This window comes from Canis lupus, chromosome 23 (assembly GCF_011100685.1).
Source record: "Canis lupus familiaris isolate Mischka breed German Shepherd chromosome 23, alternate assembly UU_Cfam_GSD_1.0, whole genome shotgun sequence".
In the NCBI taxonomy this organism is placed as follows: domain Eukaryota; kingdom Metazoa; phylum Chordata; class Mammalia; order Carnivora; family Canidae; genus Canis; species Canis lupus.
In genome coordinates, this window is record NC_049244.1 from 29065385 (window position 1) to 29092629 (window position 27245).

Genomic DNA, 27245 nt, shown 5'->3' on the forward strand with positions numbered 1-27245 from the left:
CTCCCCGAGGGGAGCCTGATGTGAGACTCGATCCCAGGACCCCGGGATCACGATCTGAGCTGAAGGCAGATGCTCAACCACTGAGCCACCCAGGAGTCCCTTAAGAAACTTCTCCTCAGGGAGATGACATACACTCACTTATTTCTTTGTCCCATAGGTACGGCTTTCTTCAGTTCTGTATCTGTGCATTAAAAAAGACCAACCAGTTTCAGAGAAAGGCCTCACAAATGTAAACTTACATAAATGGTCAAAGAAGGGAAATTAGGAAGATGTATAGTGTACACTCTTCTCCAATTCCCACATTTCGGGCCAAGCCTCAGTTCAAGTTCCCTGGAGTTTTTCCTAACCCACCTCCTTGCGGATCTTTCTGACCTGAATTCCTTCAGCGGGGATGGGTAAGTTATAGCCTCCTATTGCATGTGGTTCTGTGGAACTCTAAGATCGTTTAGTTGTTTCATGTGTGAAGGCTCTGAGGCAAATTTTGAAGCTATTTCCTGGTATCATGCCTACCTCCTTCAGTGCGTCCTTCACTTCCTGGTTCTATCCTTTCTTGTACAGGTTTCTTGCTCTCAACTCCCAATCACATTTTTAAAAATTTAATTTATAATCAAGGTATAATGTGTATAAGTACACACATTTTGAGTCAACAATTCACACATTTTTACATATAGATATATGCACTCACATAGCCATTACTGAGATCGAGATATGAGATGTTTCCAGCACCACAGATGGCTCCTGTGAGCTCGTTTGCAGTTGGTATCCTCTCCCCTCTCTGCAGAGGTAACCTCCAGGTTTTGTTTTGTTTTTTTGCAATCTCAGTCTTTACTGGCTGCAGGGCCTCGCACACCCAGGCCCAGTGCTGGGGCTCAGATCTTGTTGAAAGCAGCAACGTCCACACTCTGCACGTGCCCCTGGAACTTGGTGATCTCCTCCTCCAGCAGGTCTGTCCCCACCTTGTCGTGCTGCACACACTGGATCTGCAGCTTGGGGATGCCATAGCTCACCGGCACCAGCTTGGAGGACACCCCCCCACCCCCCAAGGTCAGCCAGTCTAACTGGATGGCGCACGCAGGCCTCCAGCTGGGCCATGTCTGTCTCATCGTCCCAGGAGGATGGAGGACTTGGCCACCAGCGCCGCCTCCTCGTCCTCGTCCTCGTCCTCCTCCTCCTCACTGCCAAACAGGCTGATGGCATCGTCCTGGTCGTCCCAGGAAGGCAGTGGCCGCCTTCCTGGCCGGGGGCTCCGCTTGGCTGTGGGGGACACTGCTGGGTCTGAGGGGCTGCGCCCGGTGGGTGGGTGGGTGAGCGGTCTCAGCTCTTCTCCAGGCGCTCGGCCGGGCCTGCGGCTTGGAAACCGCCCCCTGCAGATGCTGCGCGACGCCTCGACGCCTGCAGGCTGCTGTCACCCCGGCCTGGGCTGCTCTTCTCTCTGGCTCCTGCCACCCCCGGGGTCACACGGGCCGCTCTCCTGGCTGAGGAGCCGGCCTCCCGCTCCGCAGCTCCTACAACTTCCTTTCTGCATCCTCGTGTTTGAACTTGTCAAACCAGATCTTCTCGTGTACCGAGAAGTTCGTGGCCATCTCCCTGGTGGCCAGGGCTGCGGCCACCAAGGCAGAAGGCTCCGGCCGGGCAGCTGGGGAAAGGCCCAGATTTCTGTCCTGACCTCTTACATCATCTCTGAGTTTTGCATATTCCTGAACCTCACATAAATGGAACTATAACTGTGTATACTCTTTTAAAAAAAAGCCTTTTTATTTGGAAAGAATTTCAAATTTATGGGGAAGTTACAATAATGGTACAAAGAACATCCATGTGCCTTTTACCCAGATTTAGCTATTGCTGATTTTCTCTATCATCATCTATCATCTATCCATCATCTATCATGATGTTGTATCTTCTATCATCTATCTATCATCTATCATCTATCTATCATCATCTATCTATCGTCTATCTACCACCTAGCTGTCATCTAGCTATCATCTATATAAGTATTTTCTCCTGAACCTTTTCATGAACAGTTAAGAGTAAGTTGTATTCCCCGTGGCTCTTTATCTCCAGATACTTTAGTGTGCATTTCCTAGAAATAGAGAAAAAAGAAGAAAAAGGAAAAGGGAAAGAAAAAAAGGTTGAAAAAGGGGGAAAAAATTTCTCCTACATTACTACAGTAGGGTGATCCATTAATGTAAATCTGACATTGACCCAATATCGTAAAGTTCATATTCCAATTTTACCAATTGGCTCAGTATTTCCTCTTTCCAACATAGGGTTCAGTCTAGCATCAGGTATTACATTTGGTTGTCATGTCTCTTAATCTCTTAATTGTGGTATTTGTACTCAGTCTTTTTCCTCTTTCATCTTTTATAAAACTAGACATTTTGTGAAGAATTCAGTCCTTTTGCTCATTTGGAGGCAATTGCCTGACATTCCTTAATGATTAGATTCAGGTTAGGCCTTCTCAGCTGGGCTATTACACAACGGACATTATGTCCTATGTATTATAGCTGGTGATACATGATGTTCATCTGTCCCTCATTGGCGATGTTAATTTTGATCACTGGCAATCACTCTACAGTTGGTATTTTTCCTTTCAACTAATAATCTCCGGGGAGCTACTCTGTCATGCATATATCTTGTTCTCCATCAAAATATATCCTCCCCTCCTTTGATTTAGTGTCTATTGACAAGATCTTATCCAAAACAGTCTTTATCATGTTGGTCTTAAAATGATAAGGTTCCGGGATCCCTGGGTGGCGCAGCAGTTTGGCGCCTGCCTTTGGCCCAGGGCGTGATCCTGGAGACCCGGGATCGAATCCCACATCGGACTCCAGGTGCATGGAGCCTGCTTCTCCCTCTGCCTATGTCTCTGCCTGTCTCTCTCTGTGTGACTATCATGAATAAATAAATAAAATCTAAAAAAAAATGATAATGTTCCACCTCTGGCACTCCTGCCCTACTCCCTGAACGTTGCCATTCTACATTCTATTGCAAGTAACCGTTTTCCCTTCTCTCATTTACTTATTTTATTATTGGTTTGGACTCATGGATTCCTCTGTCTTCAAATGGTTTAAAATTAATAAGCTGACTTTCAAAAACATCTTTCTATGCTTGTTTTAATAAAAAAGAAAACCTGTTTATATCTTTTGTCAGTATCACAAGGACATTGTTCATTCTTTTTTTTTTTCCTAAGATTTATTTATTTTAGAGAGAAAGAGAGAGAGCAAGTGCACACAAATTGGGGGAGGAGTAGAGGGAGAGAATCTTTCAAGCAGACTCCCTACTGAGTCCAGAGCCTGATGCAGGGCTCAATCTCATGAACCATGAGATTATGATCTGAGCTGAAACCAAGAGCTTAACTGACTAAGCTACCCAGGCACCTCAGGGCTTTGTTCATTCTTAAAGCAGTGTCTATGGTTTAGAGTCTGGAAAGATAAATTTTTCCATTATTCATTATCTAGATTTTTAAAAATATTTCCTCCAATTTATTACTCTGGATGAATTTTAGAAACTTTCTTTCTCTTTCTTTTTTTTTTGAATTTTAGAAACTTTCTTACAAAATTTTGCTAACTATGCCTTTTCTCCTCACTGACTTCCCTCAACTCTGGTGGCATTATGATAGAACCGCAGTGGACTTGCAAATCAATTTAGAAATAACAGCCAACTTTGTGATACATAGTCCTTTTACCATGAACAAGTCTGCTCTCCATTTATTCAAGCTTTAATCTGACCAATAACATTTATAATGAACACATTTTCTATAAACATAGGGTACACAGATGTGCTATTGCTCTTGTGTTTTCTCAAATGATTTTAGATTTTTATAAGTTTGTCACTATGGTACTGGAGTCAAACGAGAGAAAAACAAATAAAATAATCAAGGACATGTAGACAGAGAGACAGAGAGGGAGGGGGGAGGGAGAGAGGATACTCTTCAATATGTCAATTTTATTCATTTACCAAATAAGCCTTCTGAAGGAGGTTCTACTTGTCACCTGCCAGGCACTGTGCTAGACATGGGGACACAGAGGGGAAGCCAGACCAGAGAAAAGCAAATGAAGTCAAATGGATAGAAGGAAAAACTAAGTCTTCAACATGCTCATTTCATTCCCTTCTTGTATAGCGCCTTTTGGAGGCCCAACATGTCACCTATGAGACACTGTCACCTGTGGGGACACAGAAATGAGCAAACCACAGACCTTTCCTTTGAGAGTTCACAGGAGACTAAGGAGCTACAGGGTTGACACCTAATGAAGTGGGGATGGAATGATAATGAACTTGTCTATCAAATTTCAAAAATCTTGACTACAGTGCCCCTTCCTGGAGCTTGAAGTCAGTGGTCTTAGGCAGGTAATAGGATACCCTGCTTGACACAGCAGGTGGTAAAGTGCTGGCTGGAAAATTAGTAATGTAGTCTGATGATGAGCTTCAATAAAATGTTATATGACTAATTCATAATGTGTTAACTTACAGCCTGGGGAAACTGCACACATGCCAAATAAGAACATATGAGGCAGAGAAAAGCAAGGAGAGTATATCTGATGACTTTTTTTAAAAACATCTTCTTGAGAAAAATATAATTTAAAATCTGGAAACTTTTCCTGAGAGCTTCACTCTACATCCTGTCCCAAGGGACAAAACTGTCCAGGAAGGGCAAGGACTTCCAGTGACATTACTTGAAAGCATTCAGACCTCTGCTTTCTGTGCTCTGCAATATATAATTAAGATCATTGGACACCACTGGACGTTACAATGAAGGGGTCTGAAAAATACTCAGCAAATTTCTTTAGGCTTTATTAGCTTCTCAGCACCTTTTAGGCAGCTGTCAACTCCTGAGATGTGGCCTGGATCACTTGTCGCTCTGCCAGTCTAGGCCTGAGCCTCCCAATGCCAGTATTATGCACCTGGTGGGGAGAATTGGCCAGGGTCACTACACAGCGGTTATTCTAGGCTTAGGCTCTACCTGTGGTTTAAAGTGATGTCCTTAGGCCATAACTTACTTCTCGTTCCTTCTTTTCTTCTTCTGTCCTCCTTCCTTCCCCTTCTCCTTCCCTCCCTCCCACAGTATTTGGGAAACACTCTAGTGTCTTTTTAACTTCTGTACTGAACTCTTCAGCAAACAAATTTTAACATTTATTTTGTCCATCCAGTTCTAGGTAAGGGGAAGGGAGTAAATCCTTTCAATTATTTAAGTAAATCAGAGTGGAACTTGAGCCTCACAGTTCAGCTTCGAATTAACCTCTCAGGAAATCCTCCAGCTTAACTCTTCTTTCCTTGCTTTGAGAGGGTGGTATGACTTACCCTAAGAGATGTATTCGGAGTAGGACTGTATATATCTGCAAGTATAGACCTAAATGTTGATTGCCACACAACATTTGATTGCCATAGGAAGATGGGGGGGGGGTGGTGGGGTGAAGAGAGATAGCTATCCCAGAAACCAGGCTAAAAATAGTTCACTTTTACTCTTTTTTGGGGAGTCAAGGTAGAGGTGCAGGAAGGATAAAGCCTACCTTTGCCTGATTCAAGGGATCATGGTCATTTTGACTGGAGAGAAATGGATCTTTCTAGTATTACTCCCTGAGAGGATGTATCATGCTGTCCCCTGTATGAGGAATGTGGACCAATGTGCTCAGCAGCAGGGCTTGCTACAACACTTGCTCTCTTTGGGCCTCACAGACATGGTTTACTGCACATACACCCCATGGTTGTCCAGTGTAAATGCCATTCCAATACTGCCAGCCTGAACACCGCCTTTCACCAGGCAGGCCTGTGAAGCCAGCCTCCTTCCTCCCTTGCTAGGCAATGGCACATTCTTCCTGGGGCTCTCTGACGGAGATTCTTGGATACACCCAATATCACAAGTTGAAATGATATGTGCTTTTGCATTCCTCTCTTCTTGCCATGCAGTGGCCTAATAACATCACTCAGGCATGAGCTCTTCCTAGAGATTCTGGAAATTCCAAACCGGTGTTAAGAGATCTCATGTGGCTCACTGAGGAGGTAGATCCTTAGGGGTGGAGGGAGAAACATGAAATAAAGTGAGGTTGGGCTCTGGCCACTCTGGAACTTGGGAAATGGAAGGATAAAAGCAACATTCCCAGGTGAACCCAGGAGAGAAATAGTAGGGCAACTGCTTGAGGAGGACACCCACGCACACTTCATGTCAGGAAGTGAGGGATTGGCCATTTTTGTCTTAAGTAAATAGAAGATATTTTGAACATATTTAACGTGAAACAATGTTTCTGAGGGGCAGTTTGATGTTACATATCCTTTGAACCAGTGATTTCGCTTCCAGTAATTTACTTAAGAAAATAATTAATGATGTCAACAAAGATTTAATTATAAAGATGTCCATCGTCACAGTGCTTCCAGTTGCAAAACAAACAAAAACCCCAAACCTCCTAAACCTTGATGACATGAAAAGATATATTATCAACTGAAAAAAACCACTATGAAATAGCATGCAGTGTATAATCCTATTACACAAACATACACATATGCAGGCAGGGAAATTCTAGAAGATGTCAACAGTCTCAGTAACTCTGCAAGATGGGATCATGAAGTGCTTTTCTCATTTTCTAAGTCTGCACAATAAACAAATATTACTGCTATAATGCAAAATAAGCACTTTATTTTTTAGTTTAAAAACTCTTAATAATCATTTTCTTTGGTGTACTCATAAAATCAAACTGAATGATCCATCCATAATGATCTTTTCCAATATTTACTCATTCAGTTCTCTGAATGTCTCTTTAACATTTAAGTCAAAACAGGAAACTAAGTCTGATTCAATATAGACTCAACAAACCAAGAGGCCAGGAAGTAACAAAGACAATTCCACACAGAGACCAGCAAAGACAAAACAGTGGAATTTCCATGCTGTGGGGAGCACCAAGGTCCAGAAAGTTCAGATGTTTTCCCATTTGATGGTGAAAGAAAATGATCACTAGAACATTCTTAAAAATCTGCCAGATTCTTGACCTTCTATGGTGGATAAATTAGGTCAGCTCAACTTACCAAATAAGTAGGAGAAATGACTTCCACAGACATCCTTCCAAACCTGCCCACCCATGAAAAGGAGTCCAATTCACCTTACCACCCATGAGATGGAGAAAAAGTTGGGATAGGGTCCATAAAAAGCTGTAAGAGGTCCCTTTTCAATTATAATTTTAATCAATGCTTATTTGCTTATTTTTTTAAAAGTTGGTTCAACAGTTTTAGTTGGTGTGACCTCTTAGACATTCTGGAAACTCAACGATTTTTTTTTTTTTTTTTAAGATTTCATACTTCTTTACTGTCTGAAGTTATTTATAGTTCTAATCAGTATCTGTTAGGCTTAAGACCCTTGCTCAGTTAAAAATAATCATTTTGGAGCTGACTGAGAGGGTAATATGGTTGTCTTGACCAGTGCTGGGAGTAAAAGGGCAGAGCTCTCATGCCCCCAACCCCTCGTCCCTCTTTCCCTTTGAGAATGGAGAAGATAACCTTGCTGGAAGAGCAATTTCACTCCATTGTGAATAGGAGGGGCCTCCACCAAAGTTTCATGGTCTGGTGTCAAGAGACCCCACACTCATGCCCCATTCTTCCTCTTGCACTGACTTCTACCCTATGTGGGAGAAACTACCCCTCAGAAAATTTATCTAAACATATCTACAGATGCATCAAGGAGGCACAGGGCTCCTATCTCCTCACAGTGGAAGAGTGGGTGAACTCAGTGGTATCCACCAGAATGCTTAGGAAACTCAGGTGCCTGGAAGGTGCAGCTCTGCCTAGAATGCATGAGTTGGAGTCCAGGGGTAATCTTCATTTCCTGTCCCAGTTCAGTCATTTACTGGATATTGGACTTGGAAACGCTACATAATCTCTGAGTCTCAATTTCCTTGTGTATAAAGTAGAGGTGATAACAAATACCTGGCAGCGTGGCTCAGGACTGAACGAGACCCCATGTGTAAAACATCTGACACTTAATGGGTGTTCAATACGTGTCTCATAGCTCTGACTGTTAACCTTCAGGTCATGAGGAGGAGGAGCCCTGATGTGGCCTGAGGGGCAGGAATCACTGACCAGTATGTCAACCCTTAAGGAATATGCTGGCACAGCTTTACCCATCTCCACGTCAGCTTCTCTGGAGTTGTTCTGAAACATCCAGCCATGAAAAGAAGTTTTGATCTATCCCAGTTTGCAGAAAAAGAAACTATACATAAAATTGTCTTCCTTTTTTTAGATTTTCTGTCAGTAATTTTTCTGGAAACTTGATACTTGCTGTAGGTGCAGGGCAAGTGAAATAAAGAAAACTAGCAGATATTGACAACAGCAATAACTAACTCAAACATTCAGACATGCTGAGATTGACAGCTTGTTTCATCTGTGATTTTTTTATCATTGAGGTGAGACACTAAAGTAACACATTTTCCAAAGCAACCTGAAACAATTTAATATGTATTTGTGTATGAGGCTGAATCACAGTTCATAATAGAGGAAACCAAATGTATCAACATTTTAGGTTCCCTTTAAAGATAGTCATGAATCTCAGTTGTGTAGAGGGATGAGGGGCAATCAGGAGCCCTGATTTTAGTACAAGATTTGCCAGGCACTTGTTTAGTGAGGTCCTACACAAGTCTTAGATTTCTCACTCTGCTTATTTTCTCAGTTATAGGAGATTGATGATATCTAACATTTGAATAGTTTTACAAGCTATTAAGCATTTTCCCAGGACAGTACTTTCATAAGAGCATAAAAACACAAATTTTATGTTCAAATACAAAGTACTAGACACATAAAATATTACTATTATTACGTTTTTATAAACATTTCTCCCATGTGAAAGGCTTTAAGGGGGGTTCACAAATAACTGGCCTGGGTATCACAAATGACTTGCTTGTCTATATACATCACGTTATTCTAGGCCAGTGGTTCTGAACCTTGACTGGGCATTGGTATTACCTGAGGAGCTTTAAAAAAGTAACAGATGTATGGGGTTGTGGAGCCCCAGAGATTCCTAGAATGTTGGACTAGGGTTCTCAAAGCCCTCTGCATGGTTCAGATTTGCAGCTAGGGTTGATGGGCATATGTTAGGTGAAGGTAAGACCTGTCTTTGTAAACCACTGTGAGAATTACCTATACCTGATGAACTCCCTTCCAGGGCCCTGTGGCTTGGGTGGGCTTCACCATCCATCAGCAGTTCAAGGGTTCCTGGGCCACAGCATTTTGAGCTTCTTTCTTTAGCGGTGTCTCACAAAGTGCTTTGGATCATTAAAACGCAACCTACTTCCCATGGCAGAGGTGCCCTAATAAGTTTCTGGCAAGGGAATTGAACATGCACGCTGGAAAGAGATACTCTCTGTTCTAATTTTACAGGTAGAAAAAGGTTCGAGTTTTAATAGAACAGATCTTTTCCTGTTTACTTTGTTTTTACCAGTTTTTGGTTTTTTTTTTTTTTCCTTTGCTTACTTCCTCAGCTTTGACTCATGTTCTCTGGAATACCCATTTTTCTCTATGGATACTGTTGCCTTGGTTCTCCTTCACAGATACCTTAGCAGGAGGCTGGCTGTTATCAGCAGCTTGTGAAACTCCCTGAGGAGAGGCAGGATGCCCTTCGTATAGGCCCCAGTACTCCTGCATGAGGGGAGGCATCACTTCTGTGTTTCTGCAGATAGCAGAACAAAATGGACCATCAGCCATCCGCTGTTATGCCATCTTTGCTTCATCACTGAAACACATCATTTTAGATGAGGAAATTTATGCTGGATGTCCAAGAAAGCCATTTATTATTATTTATTCTGACACGGTCCCTTTTATACGGTCATCCAAGCCTCTTTGTCAGGATTTGTGATGCAGTATTTAGTTAGTTCCTTCTCAAATAAAGCAGATTTGATGCACAGTCAGAACTTGTTATCTTATCCTTTTTCTTTAGAAACAATGGGCTTGGGACACCTGGGTGGCTCAGTGGTTGAGTGTCTGCCTTTGGCTCAGGTCATGATCCTGGGGTCCTGGGATGGGATCCCACATCGGGCTTCCTGCAGGGAGCCTGTTTCTCCCTTTGCCTATATCTCTGACTCTCTCTCTCTCTCTCTGTGTGTGTGTCTCTCATAAATAAATAAATAAAATCATTAAAACACACACACACACACACACACACACACACACGGGCTTTTACCCTAACATATAACTGATGCTCGTATAAAATTGGCTTTAGGAGGATGGAGGTCACAACTGTCACTTTCACTCCTCCGGTCAAATGACAGCAAAGAACAATGATGCACCTCCCATGCCAAGAAGATGCTCTGGCTAGCTGAGTTAAAGTCATCTATTTGCTTTTATGGTGTTATGAGTTGCATTTGTTGAGATTAATTTGGCTTGTCTAACTTGCATGGGCCACCTCATTAGTCTAAAAAGAGTGAAAAAGAAGGCATGGGGTGGACTCCTCTAAGTTCCGTAGAACAACATTTAAAAGCATAAAACCAAATGATGAAATGAAGCCTGGCAACCTGTGCACTCAGGACTCTCTGGCTGTTTGCTGGAGGGGTGAGGACACCCTGAGTCCTCTAATTTCTGGGAATCCCAGGCAATAGCTAGAGGTAGAATCTGGAATGGCAGGCACATTTGTCTTGTAAGGCATGCTCTAAGAGACCATAGCCAGTTCCGGGGCCAACCTCTCACCTGCTCTGCTAGGAATTATCACCAGAAGCTGGCAGGTGAGGTCATAAAGCATATAGGGCACTAAAACTGGGAACTGAGGGGGAAATGTCTGTTGTTACAGTAGAGTCCACTTGGTAGGAAATTCCCAAAAGTGGAAGAAAACCATCATCAGTCAAAAAAGCTCTTATGTGAGGAACTTCTTTCTACATAGAAAATAGGTGGCCATGAAGTGACACGTATGATTATAAAGTCCCTGAAAATGTTTGCCCAGGGGGGCCTCACAGCACCATGACCTACCTCTCTGTATTTAAATGCTCGCTGTTGGATTAGCAAAACTGAAATCAGCGACATGCCCTTCCCTGTCAGGAAAGTGTTCCACTACAGAACTATTTATAAAAACAAGGTAAGAGGGGCAGTCCTGGTGGCTCAGCGGTTTAGTGCCGCCTTCAGTCCAGGGCATGATCCTGGAGACGTGGGATCGAGTCCTGCATCAGGCTTCCTGCATGGAGCCTGCTTCTCCCTCTGCCTGTGTGTGTCTTTGCCTCTGTGTGTGTCTCTCTCGTGAATTAATAAATAAAATCTTTAAAAAAATAAAATAAAAACAAAGTAAGGGACGCCAGGGTGGTTGAGAGCCTGCCTTTGGCCCAGGGTGTGATCCTGGAGACCTGGGATCAAGTCCCTGCATGGAGCCTGCATGGAGCCTGCTTCTCCCTCTGCCTGTGTCTCTGCCTCTCTGTGTGTGTCTCTCATGAATAAATAAATACAATTTAAAAAAATAAATAAAAACAAGGGAAGCAGTAGAAGTCTGTTCTCCTGCCATGCTTCCTGCAAGAATGGAGAGAACTTCCAAAGTACTGAGTGCTGGCGACACAGGCAGTAATGGAGCATTTTGAGTAATAACAAGAGGAAGAACTCAGCCAGGGAAAAGCAAACGACAAAGTAGCTGATGGAAGGCGTCGCACTGCAGGCTGGACCACGCTGCAAGGCGGGACGGCCCGAGAGGCCTGGCCCTGTACTTACTTCTACTGAGGAGCGATAGAGACATTTCAAGGCCTTCACGCGGGCATCCGGCCCAGAGCCCAGCAGCGACCTCACGGCAGCCGTCTGAGCGCTGCTCTTCCCCCGCAGGGCGGTTACTGTGACACAGCCAGCACCATCTCTTTGGGCAGTGACGTAGGACCCAGGTCCAGTTTCACTGCAAAAAGGAGAGGCTCTCATTTGGACAATTTTTTTTTTCCCTCAAAGGACTAAAACAGAAGTTGCTGAACGTAAGACAGTGCTCCCCGCCCCCCCCCCCCCCCCCACCCCGACTGGTGAAACTTAGCCTGCAGTATCAGGAGCCCTGACTGGCTGCTTCAACTAGTGTGTGTCCTAACACTTCACATTACAACAGCAAAACCCCACCCCAAACCGCATAGTTGGTACATACCTAACCATACATTCTCAGGGGCACTCAAGTTCCATCCACATATTTACCTTTGAAATAAGCCGTGAAAGTCCTCCTTAAATTCTGCCCCTTGTGAAAATTTGAAAAGCGGGTCTGTATCTCAGCACCAAAGGTTACAGAAAGCACTATTCATTGACTTTGTAAAACTTAATCTCCTTGCAAATTATATCCGTACATCTGCCGTGGGTAAGAAATGCTTTCGTTGACATTTTAGTGTTTGTGACAGCTTGTCACTGTCCAATTTTCACCCCATGCCAGGGCCCACTGTGGAGACAGGACTAATCGGCATTAACATTTCAGCTTCAGCTACTCTAATAAGGTTAGGGTCCTGGAAAGGAAGCAGGACAACCAATGCTTAATGTAATTCTTAAGGCAGATGTTCCTCGACCAGTTGGCCTTCCTGAGGCCTATACAATTTATACAAGGTTTAGCATTTATCAATTTTGTAACTAATAGTACCAACTAAAAGGCTGGAACAAAGGTCTAATTTGAATGAAGTTTAGTAATAAAAAGGTTCCCAATTCAAAACAAAGCTAAAGTAGTAAATCAAGTTCCAGCCCAAATCAGGACTGGAGCGGGCCCCACTGCTGAGAAGGAAATTGTGTCCATATCCATTCAGTGGCCAGTACTGCTCAGGAGAGGGCCCCTTTAGCCTGGACTCCAAACAGTGAGGTGAGCGGCCAGTGTCCACACTGTGCACTCCTTATCTTTGGTAGGCTGAGTTCTATTTTCCTCAAGCTGAGCCTTTGATGACAGGCACTGTAGCCAAAGAATGACCCAAGGTTCTTAGCAAATTACCTGTCCTGCTGGATCAGGCTGACTCTGGCTTATGTATTCCATAACTGTTGAGGCTTCCTCCTTTTCGACCTGGGTCCGTAGAACACAACTCTTCTGGGCTACTGAAATAAGTTTGCAGGAATGATCTTCCTCAATAGGTAGGTACTGGTACAAGACCCTGGCAATGGGGAGTAGGTGAATGAATGAGAGGAAGTGGGATGCTTTGCTTCCTGACTCTAGAAGATGGGGTTCACACTCATTATCCTAAAAGGTGATCAGAAATTTTCTCCTTAAAATTCAAATGCAGAGCCAGTGGCCACTTGGAAGACTCTATAGACAAATGGTGATGGTTCTAGGGTTGGCCCTCTCGTGGAGAGGGCTCCCTGCCTTCTTCAAAACATTGCATGCCCCAGGCAAATGACTGCTAAACAGCTCCTTGGTCTCCGGTCATCTCCTTAACTTCAGGTGCTAGGATTCCTTTCTACCACTGCACTTTATACAGAAATAAGATTTTATGTTCTCCCACCAATAATTGTTCATTTGTCTTACAAGGTAACAACTTAATTTATTATTAGTTTATTAGCAAATTTCAAACATCTCTAAGTTCATTAAAATTCTTCTCCACTATTTCTTTTATATCCTTCAACAAAGTTTTATCGTTTCCGTAAGACCCCAGTGTTTGTTAGGCCTTTTACCCCCTAGGTAACTGCTACTGTGAATGATATCCATCCTCCCACAAACACACCCCATAAAATTTCTCAGTTAAATATTGATGTTTATAAATCTTGTTTTCAGTCACCTTTCTGAACTGTCTTCATTGGTTCTGATGCTTTGTCAGTTGGTTGTCTTTAATTTTCTAGGTAGGTATTTCTTACAAATAATATTCTCACTTCCTACTATTTATATCTTTACTTTTTCTTGTCTTAGTAACTGTACTGACAAGGACCTCCAAGAACATTGCTGAACAGCAGTAGTAAAGGGTATCCTTGTTTGATCTCTGATAGGACTGTGTTTAATATCTTATCCCTGAATATGTTCGAGATAATCTTTTAATAAGTCCAGGAATTTCTAGTTTGAGAAGTTATTTCTGTTAATTAAAAAAAAAAAATGGTACAGTTACCAAGACTTACTTCAGTTTAAAACATTTCCTCTTGAGTAACTCATGATTAAAATATATAAAAGACCAATGTTCTACTTTGGTACCCACACAGCTCAAACTGAGTATAACTGTATGTCATATTCTGCTTGTCTATATTGTATTGTCACTATTCTTTCCCAGCTTCCCACTAATTTTTTTTAAAGGTTTATTTTAGAGAGAGAGAGAGAGAGAGAGAGAGAGAGCACCCATGAGCAAGTGAAGGGGGGTGGTGGGCAGAGGGAGAGGGACAAGCAGACACCACGCTGAATGCAGAGCCCAATGCAGGGCTTGATGGCATGACCCTGAGATCATGATCTGAGCCAAAACCAAAAGTCTGACACTCAATTGAGCCACCCAGGCACCCCTTCCCACCTATTCTGGTTTATATTATTCTTTGTGTTTTCCTCTTCGTTTACTTTTTACTGTATGGATTTCCTGTCATTTGCAACAAATCTTAATGGAATTAGGTGAAGAATAAATAAAAACCTTAAAAAAGATGTGACTACATTTGGGTTTAAAACGAAAGAAATAAGCAAAAAAAAAAAAAAAAGTACTGTTGGATTTTCAAAAACAAATCCATTAGCTATCAGGAAATTATATGGAGATCTAACAGTATGATTAATAGGTCTCTTCGGGTGACCATATAAATCAAGTCTCAGAAAACACCTGTAGTTAAGTTGGATTCTGTGGGTCCTCAGGAATCTGGTCCAGAGGAAATCTAGTAATTCAAGGAGGCCTGCTTATACCTTCATTGTTAAGCTTGATTATATGATCTAAGTAGCCATTCGTAAGCACATTTAATTTCATACACTGAAGGAAAAGCCAGGGGCCATTCACATTTCAGAAATAGATGATTCTCAAGTTTGTTGGCTGTACAATCCCAGGCCATTTCAATCCTTCTAAGAAGGTATCAAGGAAAAACGATTAAACCTATCTATAGTTGAGTGATCAAACTAAAAATATTCTTCCCAACAGAAATATAAACAGGATCCAAAATTTATAATTTTGTTGTTTTTCCTTTGTCAGGCCTTTAACTATGACAAACATACTTCTGTAATTTAAATAAAAATCTTACTTCATTTCTCTGTTTTAGAGCTCTAAAAACTGCAAGAATGATAACAATGAATTTTAGAAAATGGCTTCTTTTTCTGAATAGGTTACACCATAATTCCCGAATGGTTTGCCACTGTTCCACAACCACCCCTTCACAAAGACAGACAAATCTTTAATAAAAGAAGTTTAATTTATAAGCATCTTAAGATAACTTGGTAAAAAAAGAATGAAGCTCACAATTACAAAGATTTTGCTCATATGCAAACTGCCGGTCCATTTAAATTTGGCATAACTGATCTGGTTAATGTGGTAATTTTTTTTTTAACATAATTTAGTTTGGAGGATGAATGATGTATTTATGCCCTTGACAAAGGGGATAAGTATGGTATTGTGATTAAGAAAATATATTTCCTGGTTATATTATTGTTCTGGCTCACCAAAGCTCATAAAATAAATTAAAGTTTGCCATGTCCAATGAGGTTAGGTAAATGTAATAGAAGGTGCGCTGGGTTGACACACATTTTCATCATACAAATCTTCTGGTAGTTCTTCTTCATCTCCATCAGGAAAGTATGTAGGGAATGGTAGATTTTTACAGAAGTCCTTATATGCAGGCAGATTAGAATCTCTGATCTGGAGGGAGAAGACAAAGGTCTTATTAATCAATATTACCAATTAAGTTGCTTAAAGTCTGCTTTAATTATTAATAATTAAAGAATATCTATTCCCACAGTTTCTAATGCAAATAACACAATTGTTATATGAGGTAAAAGGAATTCAATGTATTCTTTTTATTCTAATAAATTTAATTAATTCAGTGACAGAAATACAGCCTTCCTCAAGTTAATCATCTACTCATAATAAAATTACTCTGGTTATTAGTTTATATCTTATCCATAACTTATAAATCTCTAGAATGGCCCAAAAGGATAAACTGTATTTTACAATTACTAGTTATCAATTGTATCCAAACTATGTACCTAAAGCTATTAGTACCTAATTATTGATTTTATTATCTACTCATTATGTATTTTTATTATTTTATTCTCTACTATAGATTTTTTTTTGAGTTGCAGTTTAAAAAAATAACACCTAGTATTTTTGTTAGTCTTAAATGAAAAGGGCATATAACCAAAAAATCAAGTTTTATTTATTTTTAAAAAGTTTTTATTTATTTATTCATGAGAGACACAGAGAGAGAGATAGAGGGAGAGACACAGGCAGAGGGAGAAGCAGGCTCCATGCAGGGAGCCTGACGTGGGACTCGACCCCGGGCTGAAGGCGGCGCTAAACTGCTGAGCCACCAGGGCTGCCCAACATCAAGTTTTATTAAAGAAATAAACTTACATTTAACAAGTACCACTATCATTGAGAAATTAAGGACAAGATGATATTTAGCAAAAACAGTAACAATCAATCCACAAGCTCTATTAATTCTTTATATTCTAAAATATGCTAATTATATCTGTGAATTCATAAACCAAGGAATAGTTCAGATATTGATATGATCTAAAATGTTGGGCTTTATTTTTGGAAAACATTATTGGATTCCTCAAAGCTTCTGACTCATTCTACGGCTTTCATTCAGGGAGAAATAAAAAAAATTACATGTAATTATACACACAGAGTAAAATAACGCATAATCATTTTGGCAATAAGAAACGAATAATTTGGTTTAAATAAGTACACAGCTGCTAGGAATAGCTAAGTACAGAAAAACATCTATTTTAATCTCTCCCATTAAAATTGTACCAAGAAATTTTTCAGTAAGTTGCTGAGAAGAAATAAACTCGTTTAATTTTTTTTTTCCAATTCACTAATCTTGGGTTGAACTGTAGCTTAAGAAAGTCATTTTCTTACCAATTTAAACTGTCTCAGAACTTAGAACTCAAGATAAAATCCAAGCAAATAAATAACAAAACCAACAACAGCAAAATTTTGTGCTAATTTGATAAATGTGAAAATTTGGTCATAAGTGATCTAATTAGCAAATTCTCAGTTGCTTTTACATTTTGATAGATCTATCATCCCCAAGGAACATTCCAGACAAAAGCACTGCTTACATATTCTAACTGTAAATGCTATAGTACTATATATTCATTGATTTGAAACATAAATGATGACATTTGGTGGCTCTAAAGCTGAGGGCCAAGAACTTGCATCTCATCCTTAACAAATGTGTGAGACTCCATAGTATGTATTTCTGTGCACTTAATCTAACCTCTGGCTTCATTATTTCCCTCCCTTCACCAAAACTCCTTTAATATCCAGCTCATTCTTTTTATATTTCTGTACTGGCAAACCAGTTCAAGTCCTTTGAGGAAAGGTGAGGGGTGGGACACACACACACACACACACACACACACACACACACAAACTAGGAAATCTAGAATAAACTTAGATTATAAATTAGGATATAGGAATGAGCACACATAAATAATAAAACATACACTACACAATGCTGTAAACAGGTTCTTTCTTTAGGCTCTCTTAATACATTTAGTGAATCCAACAACGACATAAACACTTAGAGTGATTAAACAGGCTGGTCATCCCTAAGACTATCTTTACTAACTGGAGAACAAAAAAAAGTTATTGGTAGATCTGTAACCTGCAGAGTGCGTGTGTGTGCATGTGCGTGTGCACAAAAGCTCTTATGGGATGAGAGAATGTTAAAGAGGCCATCTATTTGGGCCTCAATCCCCATGGGCAAGGGGGCTCTTTCACTTGCTATGGAATCAGCTGGAAGAATAGAAAAAGCAGAGTGAATATTTTCAAAAAGTGTACCACACTTCTGACGTTTAAAACACAAGCCCACAAAACACTCCCCAGACCCATTCTTAATGTTTGGGATAGACATTTGTGTAAGGTTACAAAAGACACTTATTTAGACACATTATATTTTAGAGATTTTTTTTTCAAGATGAGTTTTTTAAATCAAAATATGTTTCTTGCAAATACATTCATTAGTGTGTTAATAATTCAAAAATTCAAAGTGGACTAGATATTCTTTGATGCTAGTTTCTTGAAATATACTTGGGACTCTTCTTTTGGAACTGCCTTTGGTATACCTTCTCAATGTCTTCAGTAATGGTAAGCCATGATACTTTCAGAGAGTCGAGTTTTGGGAGGCAAGTTTTTTGTTGAAGTAGGTGGAAGAGTACCAAATGTTGTTGACTCTAAACTGTTTATAACAACCAGTGAGAATATCACTGTACAAACAGTTTTTCAAGACAGTTGACCTGTTCATCTATAATAGCATCCAAGAAAATGCTGAGGTGTACCTGAGAAGTCATAGCAGCAGTAAGGTTCAGCTGGAAAGCCAGTCTAGAATTGTATATGCAGTAAAATGGGGAGAAAAGGGAGATTTGATAATATTTTGTCAAAATTTAAAAGTTAATCTGCTATACAATATAATTTTATTATGGAAAATAAACATTTCCCTCTTTTCTCTTTTATTAGGTTGTAGTATTAGTAAACATGTATTAAACCTGGAATGTGGAGGGATACATTTAATTATTCAAAAGCCAAAATGTTTTACGAAGTAGAATGACAACCTGCCAGCCTCAGCAACCCGTCATTGTGTATATGACTAGGCCACTTGGAGACTAGGAACCTATTTAAATCTAAAAATATGCGAAGTAAAAAAAACAACGAAGAAAAAAAACAAAAAACCTGCAAAAATTAATAAGATGTATTTTTTAAGAAAAATGAGAATAATCCAGTCAAAAAGTTAACTGCAGAAAGGGAATTTTAATTACTGTAAGATTAAAGTAAGTATATACTTTATGCTAGTAATGGAACCTATTTTAAGAAATGAAAAGAATAAAGACCCAATCTGAAAAATCTGAGATTTAAATTTCAACCTATTTTTGTTGTTACTGTTGGAAAATTAATAAAGAATACATTTCTGGGAACAGCTAGTATCACTTCTACTATAAATTTATTTTCAGAACGGAAGACTCAAAATTCAAAAGTGATTTCTCATGTTGTATTATGTTGGCCTCAATCCCAGGAAGAATATTTATTTTCTATTTTATTTGATAGAAGTAAGACTGTGAGAGTGTAAGAGGTTTTTTTTCATATTTATCCTATACATTTGTTTCCTTCTTTTACTTGTTTTTGAACATTAAAATGAACATGTATACTTTTAAGAAAGACACTAAAAAGTATAATCAGAGCAATGCTAACAACAATAAGGAATCCCTCCTTAAAATGTCTACCTTCTACCACCTTTTTAAAAAATTTAATTTTTTAGTAATCTCTATACCCAATGTGGAGCTTGAACTCATGACCCCCAAATCAAGAGTCATGTGCCCTTCCAACTGAGACGGCCAGGGCCCCTTTATCACCTACCTTGTTGATTCTCTCACTGAATTTCCATTTCATGTATTTCTAGTGCCTGTGTCAAACTATTTTTAAAAAAATTAAAAGTTCTTTTTTGGAAAAATATTGATATTTTGGCAATAGTTATCCCATTATCCTTTTTGTATTTCTAAAGAGCCTCTATTTATTGATCCTATCCTTTTTGTAGGTTCGTGATTTTATAAACATCGGTTTTGGCTATTTTGTACAATTTTTTCAGTCAGGTGCTACTGAAAAATGGAAAAAAAAATTTAATTTAGCAGAGAATATAGAAAAACAGCCACTTATTTTCAAGCCACATTTATGGGTGAAAAAAGAATTTATGGCACACATTCATGTATCCAAACAATGGAAAATAAAGACAGTTTACATACATACCTTTACTAAGCAATTTCTATGTCCTGGTACAGAGCCATTTACATAGATTATATTGTTTTTTGTGTTTATTCTCCATACCTAAAGTAAGAAATGAAATCAAATTTTAAGGGTTAAAAACTTGAGAATAAACTTGAATTAAAACAAACAGTATGTTACTAAAAGCTGGGGCTATAAGTAGCCTATGAAGTAATCATCATATTAACCTTCAAAATGCTGAATGAGAATAGTAGGAAAAATTCATATCGTGTGGATGGCTTATAATATAAGATTATAACAGGTATGTCTTATGGAAGTGCTGGCATACTCTCATTTTTAAAGATTTATTTATTTTAGAGAGAGAGAGCATGAATGGGAGGGGCAGAGGAAGAGCAAGAGAGGCTCTCAAGCAGACTCCCCGTTTAGCACAGAGCTGGACTTGGGGCTCGATCCCACAACCCTGACATGATGACTTGAGCTGAAACCAAGAGTCAGATGCTTAACTGACTGTGCCACCAAGGCACCCCACAAACTCTCACTTTAAATATAAATGTGAGTGTAGAATAACCAAGACTGCTTGGATGTCTCAATGGACTCTGTTGGCACCATTAAAAAGTGGAAATTCAATTTTATTTTATTTTTATTTAATACTAGCTTGCTCCAACTAGAAATTGAAGAAGCCACAACCTCTCTGGGTCTGATTTTCAAAATAAGTGTGCTGAGCAGACGGCCCTCATGTGGGTGGCCTTTTATGTGAAGGAAAAAGCTTATACAAATGGGGGAGAATGGTCAAGAAATGGTAGTGAAAGAACAAATCATGTGGGGTGAAAATCAAGTCTGACTCTCATAGCTAAATGTTAAATACTACAGAAATTGAAATATCTCATACATATGCATGTGCAAATACACATGTGAAGAAAATACACACAAACAGGTAAGACTGGGTGATCTCCCATAGACGTAAAAGTAATAGAAGGGAAAAAAAATCTTAGATTTAATTACATAAAATTTAAAAAGCTCTGCTGGTCAAAATTTAAAATAAAATGTATCTAGAATAGAGGCTGGAAGAACATGCACCAAAATGCTAAGTGTTTATTATTGAGAGGAGCTATTTTCTTCTTTGTACTTTCTATACTTTGAAACATAAACATATCCATATACAAATGTTATTTGTCAAATTCCTCACATTAGTGAGGACTGAATTTAACTCCTCCCCCCCTTAAAATATATGTAATTATTTTATAATGATGGATACACACCATAGTCCCTTCTTTAGTACTATCTTTTCCCTCCTGTTTTGATGGTCCCCTCTTTTCTCCTCCACATTCACTTCTATCCACCCACACATTCCACATATAATCCAAAATACTCTGGCATGTAATTCCACTTTTCTCTGTGCTTATATAATGGCACATATAAGCAGGGAGCTTTTGTTCATTCTTTTATAAAAGGAGAGTATTATACATCATGCTCTAGAACTTTTTTCATGCACCCTCTTCTTGTGGAAATCTTCCAGATCAAACAGTAGGTAGGTGCCTTTTTCTTTTCAATGGCTACACATTCCATAGCTTGGGCGTTAAATGAACATACTACCATCGTTATGGCTACAACACACACACATACATTTCAGGTATTGGAACGATTCTCTGCAGACACAAATGCAGTACATCCTCTGGTTCCTTCACATTCAAGTATTAATTTGACTATTCCTAAAAAAGAGCCACTTCAGAAACTTACTTTCAGTCCATACTCTGTCCTATCTTTGTTTCCCATTTGTCCAGGCATTTTAGTTCCAGGCCAGACTCTAGCAACATCCTACATAAGAAAACCAAAATCAGCACTTTTAAGTACTCTCAATTTCCAATAGCACTGATCAAAGCAAAATACAACGTGAGATAGGAGTTATTAAAATGTTTTACTTTTTCCTCATTCTGCTCTGGCCCAAGGAACTACATATGGATTTAGATACAATTATCCCAGAGGATCTCCCTTCTAAATTAGATCAGAGCAACAAAGTAAATACAGACTACAAAACAGATGTAGGAGAAAAACTCAATAACAACAGAGTAGCAACTGCACTAATACTGGTTGAGAAGTAGAAAAGAAAAATTTTAGGACATAAACACACATCGTAGTATCACCACTCAAAGAACAAACTTGACTGCCTGGTCTGTTTTCATGAATCTTCTGTATTAATTCACTTAATGGACTCCATCTAAATTCCTGCTGCTGTTACTTTCCTTCTCCAGAATGATTAAAGGACAGAGTTAGTTACTAGAATACTGGGTTTGTTTGTCCAGCCCTGGTTGTCTCTGATTCACATAAATCAAACAGCTTCTCATAGTTTCTCTGATTTTGGCTTTGATAATGGATAATACTACATCTAAAGAAGCATATTTGAATTACATCTAAAATGGGAAAGCTTCTCATGACATATGAATTCCTGGAACACAAACACTTCTGTATCACTACTCCGACATTAACAGGCAAAACTCCCAGTGGAAGTAGCTCACCATAGCATTAGAGTTGGTAACCAAGTCAGATTAAAAGACAATTCTGCATGTCATAGACTAAATATCACTCTAATTTATTCTACTAACATAGTCTGTGATAGGCACACCTGGCTTAACATTACATTACTAAAAAAGGACTCTGCCCACCCCAATTAAATTTATATTCTCATTTAAAGTACACCCTCTTAGGATTATAAAAGTATTGACTAATACTTAATGACAGTATTTACAAACACAGAACGGTGCATTTCATGACCATAAACTGGAGTTATAACAACAGGTTCTTCTATATGCCTAATTTTTTAAAAAAAGATTTTATTTATTTATTCATGAGAGACACAGAGAGAGGCAGAGACATAAATAAAAGGGAGAAGTAGGCTCCTCGCAGGGAGCCTGATGCGGGACTTGATCCCCAGAGCAGGATCATGCCCTGAGCTGAAGGCATGATCACCTCAATCCCCAGAGCGGGATCATGCCCTGAGCTGAAGGCATGATCACCTGCTCACCTGCTGAGCCATCCAGGCATCCTTATATGCCTAATTTTTAAGAGAGTTTTATTGAGGTATAATTCACATACATATCTTATTCTTTTTAAAGTATACAATTTAAAGATCTTAGCATATACAAGGATTTGTGTATGACCACAATCTTAGAACGTATCTTTCCATCTAAAACAGAAATTCCAAATCCAGCTCCCCCAGCTCTATGCAACCACTAATCTTAACATCTTCACAGATTTGCCGAGGATGGACATTTCATGTAAACGGAAATCATACAATATGTAGTCTGTGACTGACTTCTGCCACTTAGCATGTTTTCAAGGTTTGTCCATGTTGCATGTATCAGTACCTCATTCTACTTTATTGCTAAATAATATTGCATTAATTTGCCACATTTTAATTATCTAATCAGCCAATTCATGAACATTTGGGTCATTTCTATGTTTTGGCTCTTATAAATAATGCTGCTATGCATGCACAAGTGTTTTGTTCATGTTTTCATTTCTTCTGGGCATACACTTAGGAGTGAATTGCTGGGTCCCATGGTGACTTTACACTTAACATTTCTGGCAACTGACAAACTTTCGCAAGGCAGCTGTTAATCATTTCCACATTCCCATAAACGTATGAGGGTTCCAATTTTTCCACATCCCTGCTAACATTTGTTATTATCCATCTATCTTTTAAATTATAGTCATCTCAGTGTGTGTGAAGTGCTACCTTATTGTGGTTTTGATCTGCGTTTCCCGAATGGCTAAAGGTGTTAAGCATTTATTCATATGGTAACTGGCCATTTATATATCTTCTATGGAAAAATATTTAAGTTCTTTGGATTGAATTGGATTATCTTTTTATTTTTTAAGATTTATTTATTTTTGAGAGAGAGAAAATCTCAAGCAGACTCCATGCTGAGCATGGAAGCCAACATAGAGCTCAATCTCAGAACCCTGAGATCATGACCTGAGCCAAAATCAAGAGTCAGACACTTAACCAACTGAACTACCTAGGCGCCCCAATGTGGGTTATCTTTTCATATTCTAGATTACCAACTTTAGCAGATTTATGATTTGCAAATATTTTCTTCCATTCTGTGAGCTGTCTTTTCATTTCCTTGACTGTATTGTTTGCAATAGTTTAAATTTTGATGAAGTCTAAGTTTTCTGTATTTTCTTTGTTACTTGTATTTTTGGTGTCCTATTTAAGGCTTCACTTAAGGTCATGAAGAGTTACTCCTACGTTTTCTTAAGAGACTTTTATAGTTAGCTCTTAAATTTGTGTCTATGATCTACCTAATTTTTATAACAACTTATTTTCATATAATTTATAACTGTGTAATTTCACATTTGTAAAAAAGTTATAAAAATAATACAAAAAACTCTCATACTCTTGACCCAAATTCACCAGGTGTTCACGTTATCCCATTTGTTCTACCATTCACTCTATCTCTATATATGCACATGTTCTTCTGTACTATCTAAAATTTGATGGTAGGCATGATGCTCCTTTACCTGCAAGTATTTCAGTGTACTTCTTAAGAACAAGAATATTCTCTTATATTACCACAGTACAATTATGAAACTCAAAAAATTTCCTATCTAATCTGTAGTTCACATTCTAAATTTTGCGCCAATAATCCCACCCCCGCCACCAAATCCAGGATCCACTTCAGAATTCTACAGTATAATTAGCTGTCATGCCTCTTTTGTTTCCTCAAATCTGGAGCAACGCCTCGGCCTTTGTCCTTCACAATCTTGACATTTTTGAAGCCAATTATTTTGTAGCCAATTATTTTGTAGATTATCACTCACTTTGGGTCTAATGCTTTCCCACAATCGGATTCAGGCGATGCATTTTTAGCAGGAATCACCACAGAAGTGATGATGTGTTCTTTTCTGTTCTTTTTGTGTTCACTAGGTTAACCCACTCTACAGGTATTATCTTTACCTTTATAATTAATCCAGGAGTTGTTTTGGGACTCTGTATATAACTTGTCTTCATCCAGTTTTCACCACTTGTTTCAGGATCCACTGAATTCTTGGCTCAATCAGTTATTCCTTTGATGGTTGTCAATAGTGAAATTCTAACTCCATCATTCCTTCTACATTTATTAGTTAAGATTATACTGCAAAGAGTAGTCCCCTTTCTCCCATTGTTAAACTAAACATTCACTTTATCCATCTGTATCTGAGTGAGATCATCAATTCTAATTTTATTCCATGAATTGTCATTTTTTTACATTTTTCAAATCAAATTGTTCCAAGTTTTACAAGTGGGAGCTCATTTTAACTAGCTGCTATGTCCTTTTCATGTGCTATCATTTTTAAAGCACTTTCTTTCTTCCTTATTTTAATTTCTAAAGGAATCTTTTTTTTATTGAGGTCTGATTGACATGTAGCATTTTATTAGGGTGTACAAAGTAATGATTTGATATTTGTATATACTGTGAAATGGTCACAATAACTCTAGTTAACATTCATTACCATATGTATTTACAAAAAACTTTTTGCCTTGTGATGAGAACTTTTAAGATCTATTCTCTTAGCAACATTCAAATATGTACTATAGCATTATTAACTATAGTCACCATGCTGTAAATTACATTCCTTGCTTTCTTGAACTAGCTATTTCGGGTTCATCTTGTACTCTTCCTGCCCCATGGATGAAATTCTCCACTTTTCCAAAGGGCCCAAAGTTCCTTTCAGTGGGTCAATGATATTTAGAAACCAAGATCTAGGTAGGCTCTAGGTGTGGCTCGCTGCTATAGATTATCTTTGCTTTTAGGTTCTTTCAGCAGAGAGAGCTAAGGAATAAATATATACACACATATCTATATCTATTTCTCTGTCTTTAAATACATGCATATAATAAACGTATACTGACACCTGCAATCTGAATTCAACACTACAGGGTTTATTCTAATATCCCTCCTTTTCATACCTGAATATCCTTTTCTAGTAGTGAGAAACTTGCTCCCATTATCAATATATTTACTTATCCACTCAATCCTACAACTTACAGAAAATTATTTCAGAATACAAAAGTCCTTCTCCATTTTCAATGCTCTTATTGTTTCCCCATTTCTTCTCTAACTACTTTTCCCTTGCACCATGGTACTGTCCTTGACAATCTTTCCCAACTGTCTGTGTTAAGGCAAAAATGAACCTGTAAAGGAACTGGTGGGCAGATGGAAGGGCATTCTAATCCCCAATTTCTTGCAGCTGAGGGAGACAAGATGGAAATGAGAAAGTAGGGAGGAAAATACTGAGAATAACTCCTAAACTTACAGTATAGGGGTTATTACTAAATGACTCAAGTCTGGCTCTGGAAAGTAAGTGAGGCCAGGACCCATAAAAATGTGATAAGTAGTGTGATCTACCTGCAGTCAGATTAAAATTATGTGACCTGACCCCAACGACAGACTAAAGCAATCTATATGTAGAAGCTGAATATTTAGTATTAAAAAGGGAACCACTAAGTTATACTTACACCAGTCGAAATAGCTCCAGGTCTCCTGTGGGTTTTTGTTTGACCATGAGTAGCAGGCTGGCCTTTAAATCCCCATCTTTTCATGACACCTTGAAAACCTTTACCAATACTGAACAAGATAAACATTAGAATTTACATAATAAACAGAACACAGAATATTCCCAATTGTGCATTTTCTTAATAGTACGTTAGAGTTTTAACAACGCTACTTACCTAAATACCTAGGAAAAGCTATGCAAGAAAAATTGCAAATGAACATTCCTTTATCTATGTCCTAGTCTGCACCCCTTCCTGGAGCCTCATGCCATATAAAATGATTAATTCAAGATAGTAAGACAAGAGCAAGTTAAGCAAAGCAAGTTCTATCTGAGCAGGAAGTTTTATCATCCTAATCCTGTGAAACAACACCGTAAAAGTGGTGAATTTTTAGAAATCCCCAAGTACTTATAAGCTATGGGGCAGGCAATCATTAAGATCCCCATCTCCTGGTATTCATGCCCTTGTGCCATTACCTCCCCTGGAGTCCGGGTGGACCTAGGAACTCATGCCTAAGGAATAAACTATGGCAAAATGATAAGATGTCACTTCTGACATTAGGTTATAAAAAAACCTATGGCTTCCAGCTTGGCACACTCTTCCTTTGAGGCTCTGAAGGAAGTCAATGGCCATTCCTATTGAGTGGAACATGGCACTCTATAGGAATGTCATATGGCAAAGATGTCTCCAGCCAACAGCTGTGGTCCTGAAGCTTGCCAAAGACCACGTTAGTGAGCTTGGAGGCAGTACTCCCCTAGTTGAACTGAGATGACTGGAGCCTTGATTGATGGCCTGACGGCAGTCCTGCGATAGCTACAAGCACTCGGTTGAGTTGTACTGGGATTCCTGACCGTGGACACTGTGAGGTAATAAATGTTTATTGTTTTAAGCTGTTATGTTTTGGAGTAATGTGTTAGGTGGCAATAGATAATATAACAATA

General features: G+C 39.0%; 1 protein-coding gene and 1 pseudogene across 4 annotated transcripts in view; both read right to left on the reverse strand.

Annotated features, from left to right (window-relative positions):
• Nucleotides 1-168: 168 nt before the first annotated feature.
• On the reverse strand, nt 169-1445 carry LOC119877454 (annotated as a pseudogene).
• A 13776-nt stretch (nt 1446-15221) lies between these two features.
• MRPL3 (mitochondrial ribosomal protein L3) overlaps nt 15222-27245 on the reverse strand; it is a 39363-nt gene continuing 27339 nt past the window's right edge. The window contains exons 7-11 of one of the 4 annotated variants that reach the window (XM_038570849.1): nt 26269-26377; nt 21507-21584; nt 19794-19871; nt 18335-18377; nt 15526-15683 (exon numbers count right to left, since the gene is read on the reverse strand). In XM_038570849.1, the coding sequence (XP_038426777.1) occupies nt 15670-15683; nt 18335-18377; nt 19794-19871; nt 21507-21584; nt 26269-26377 (322 nt within the window). In that variant the 3' untranslated portion in view covers nt 15526-15669. Of the gene's footprint in view, nt 15684-18334; nt 18378-19793; nt 19872-21506; nt 21585-26268; nt 26378-27245 lie in introns of all 4 variants that reach the window. The other 3 variants (XM_038570847.1, XM_038570850.1, XM_038570848.1) reach the window with 3 other exon arrangements.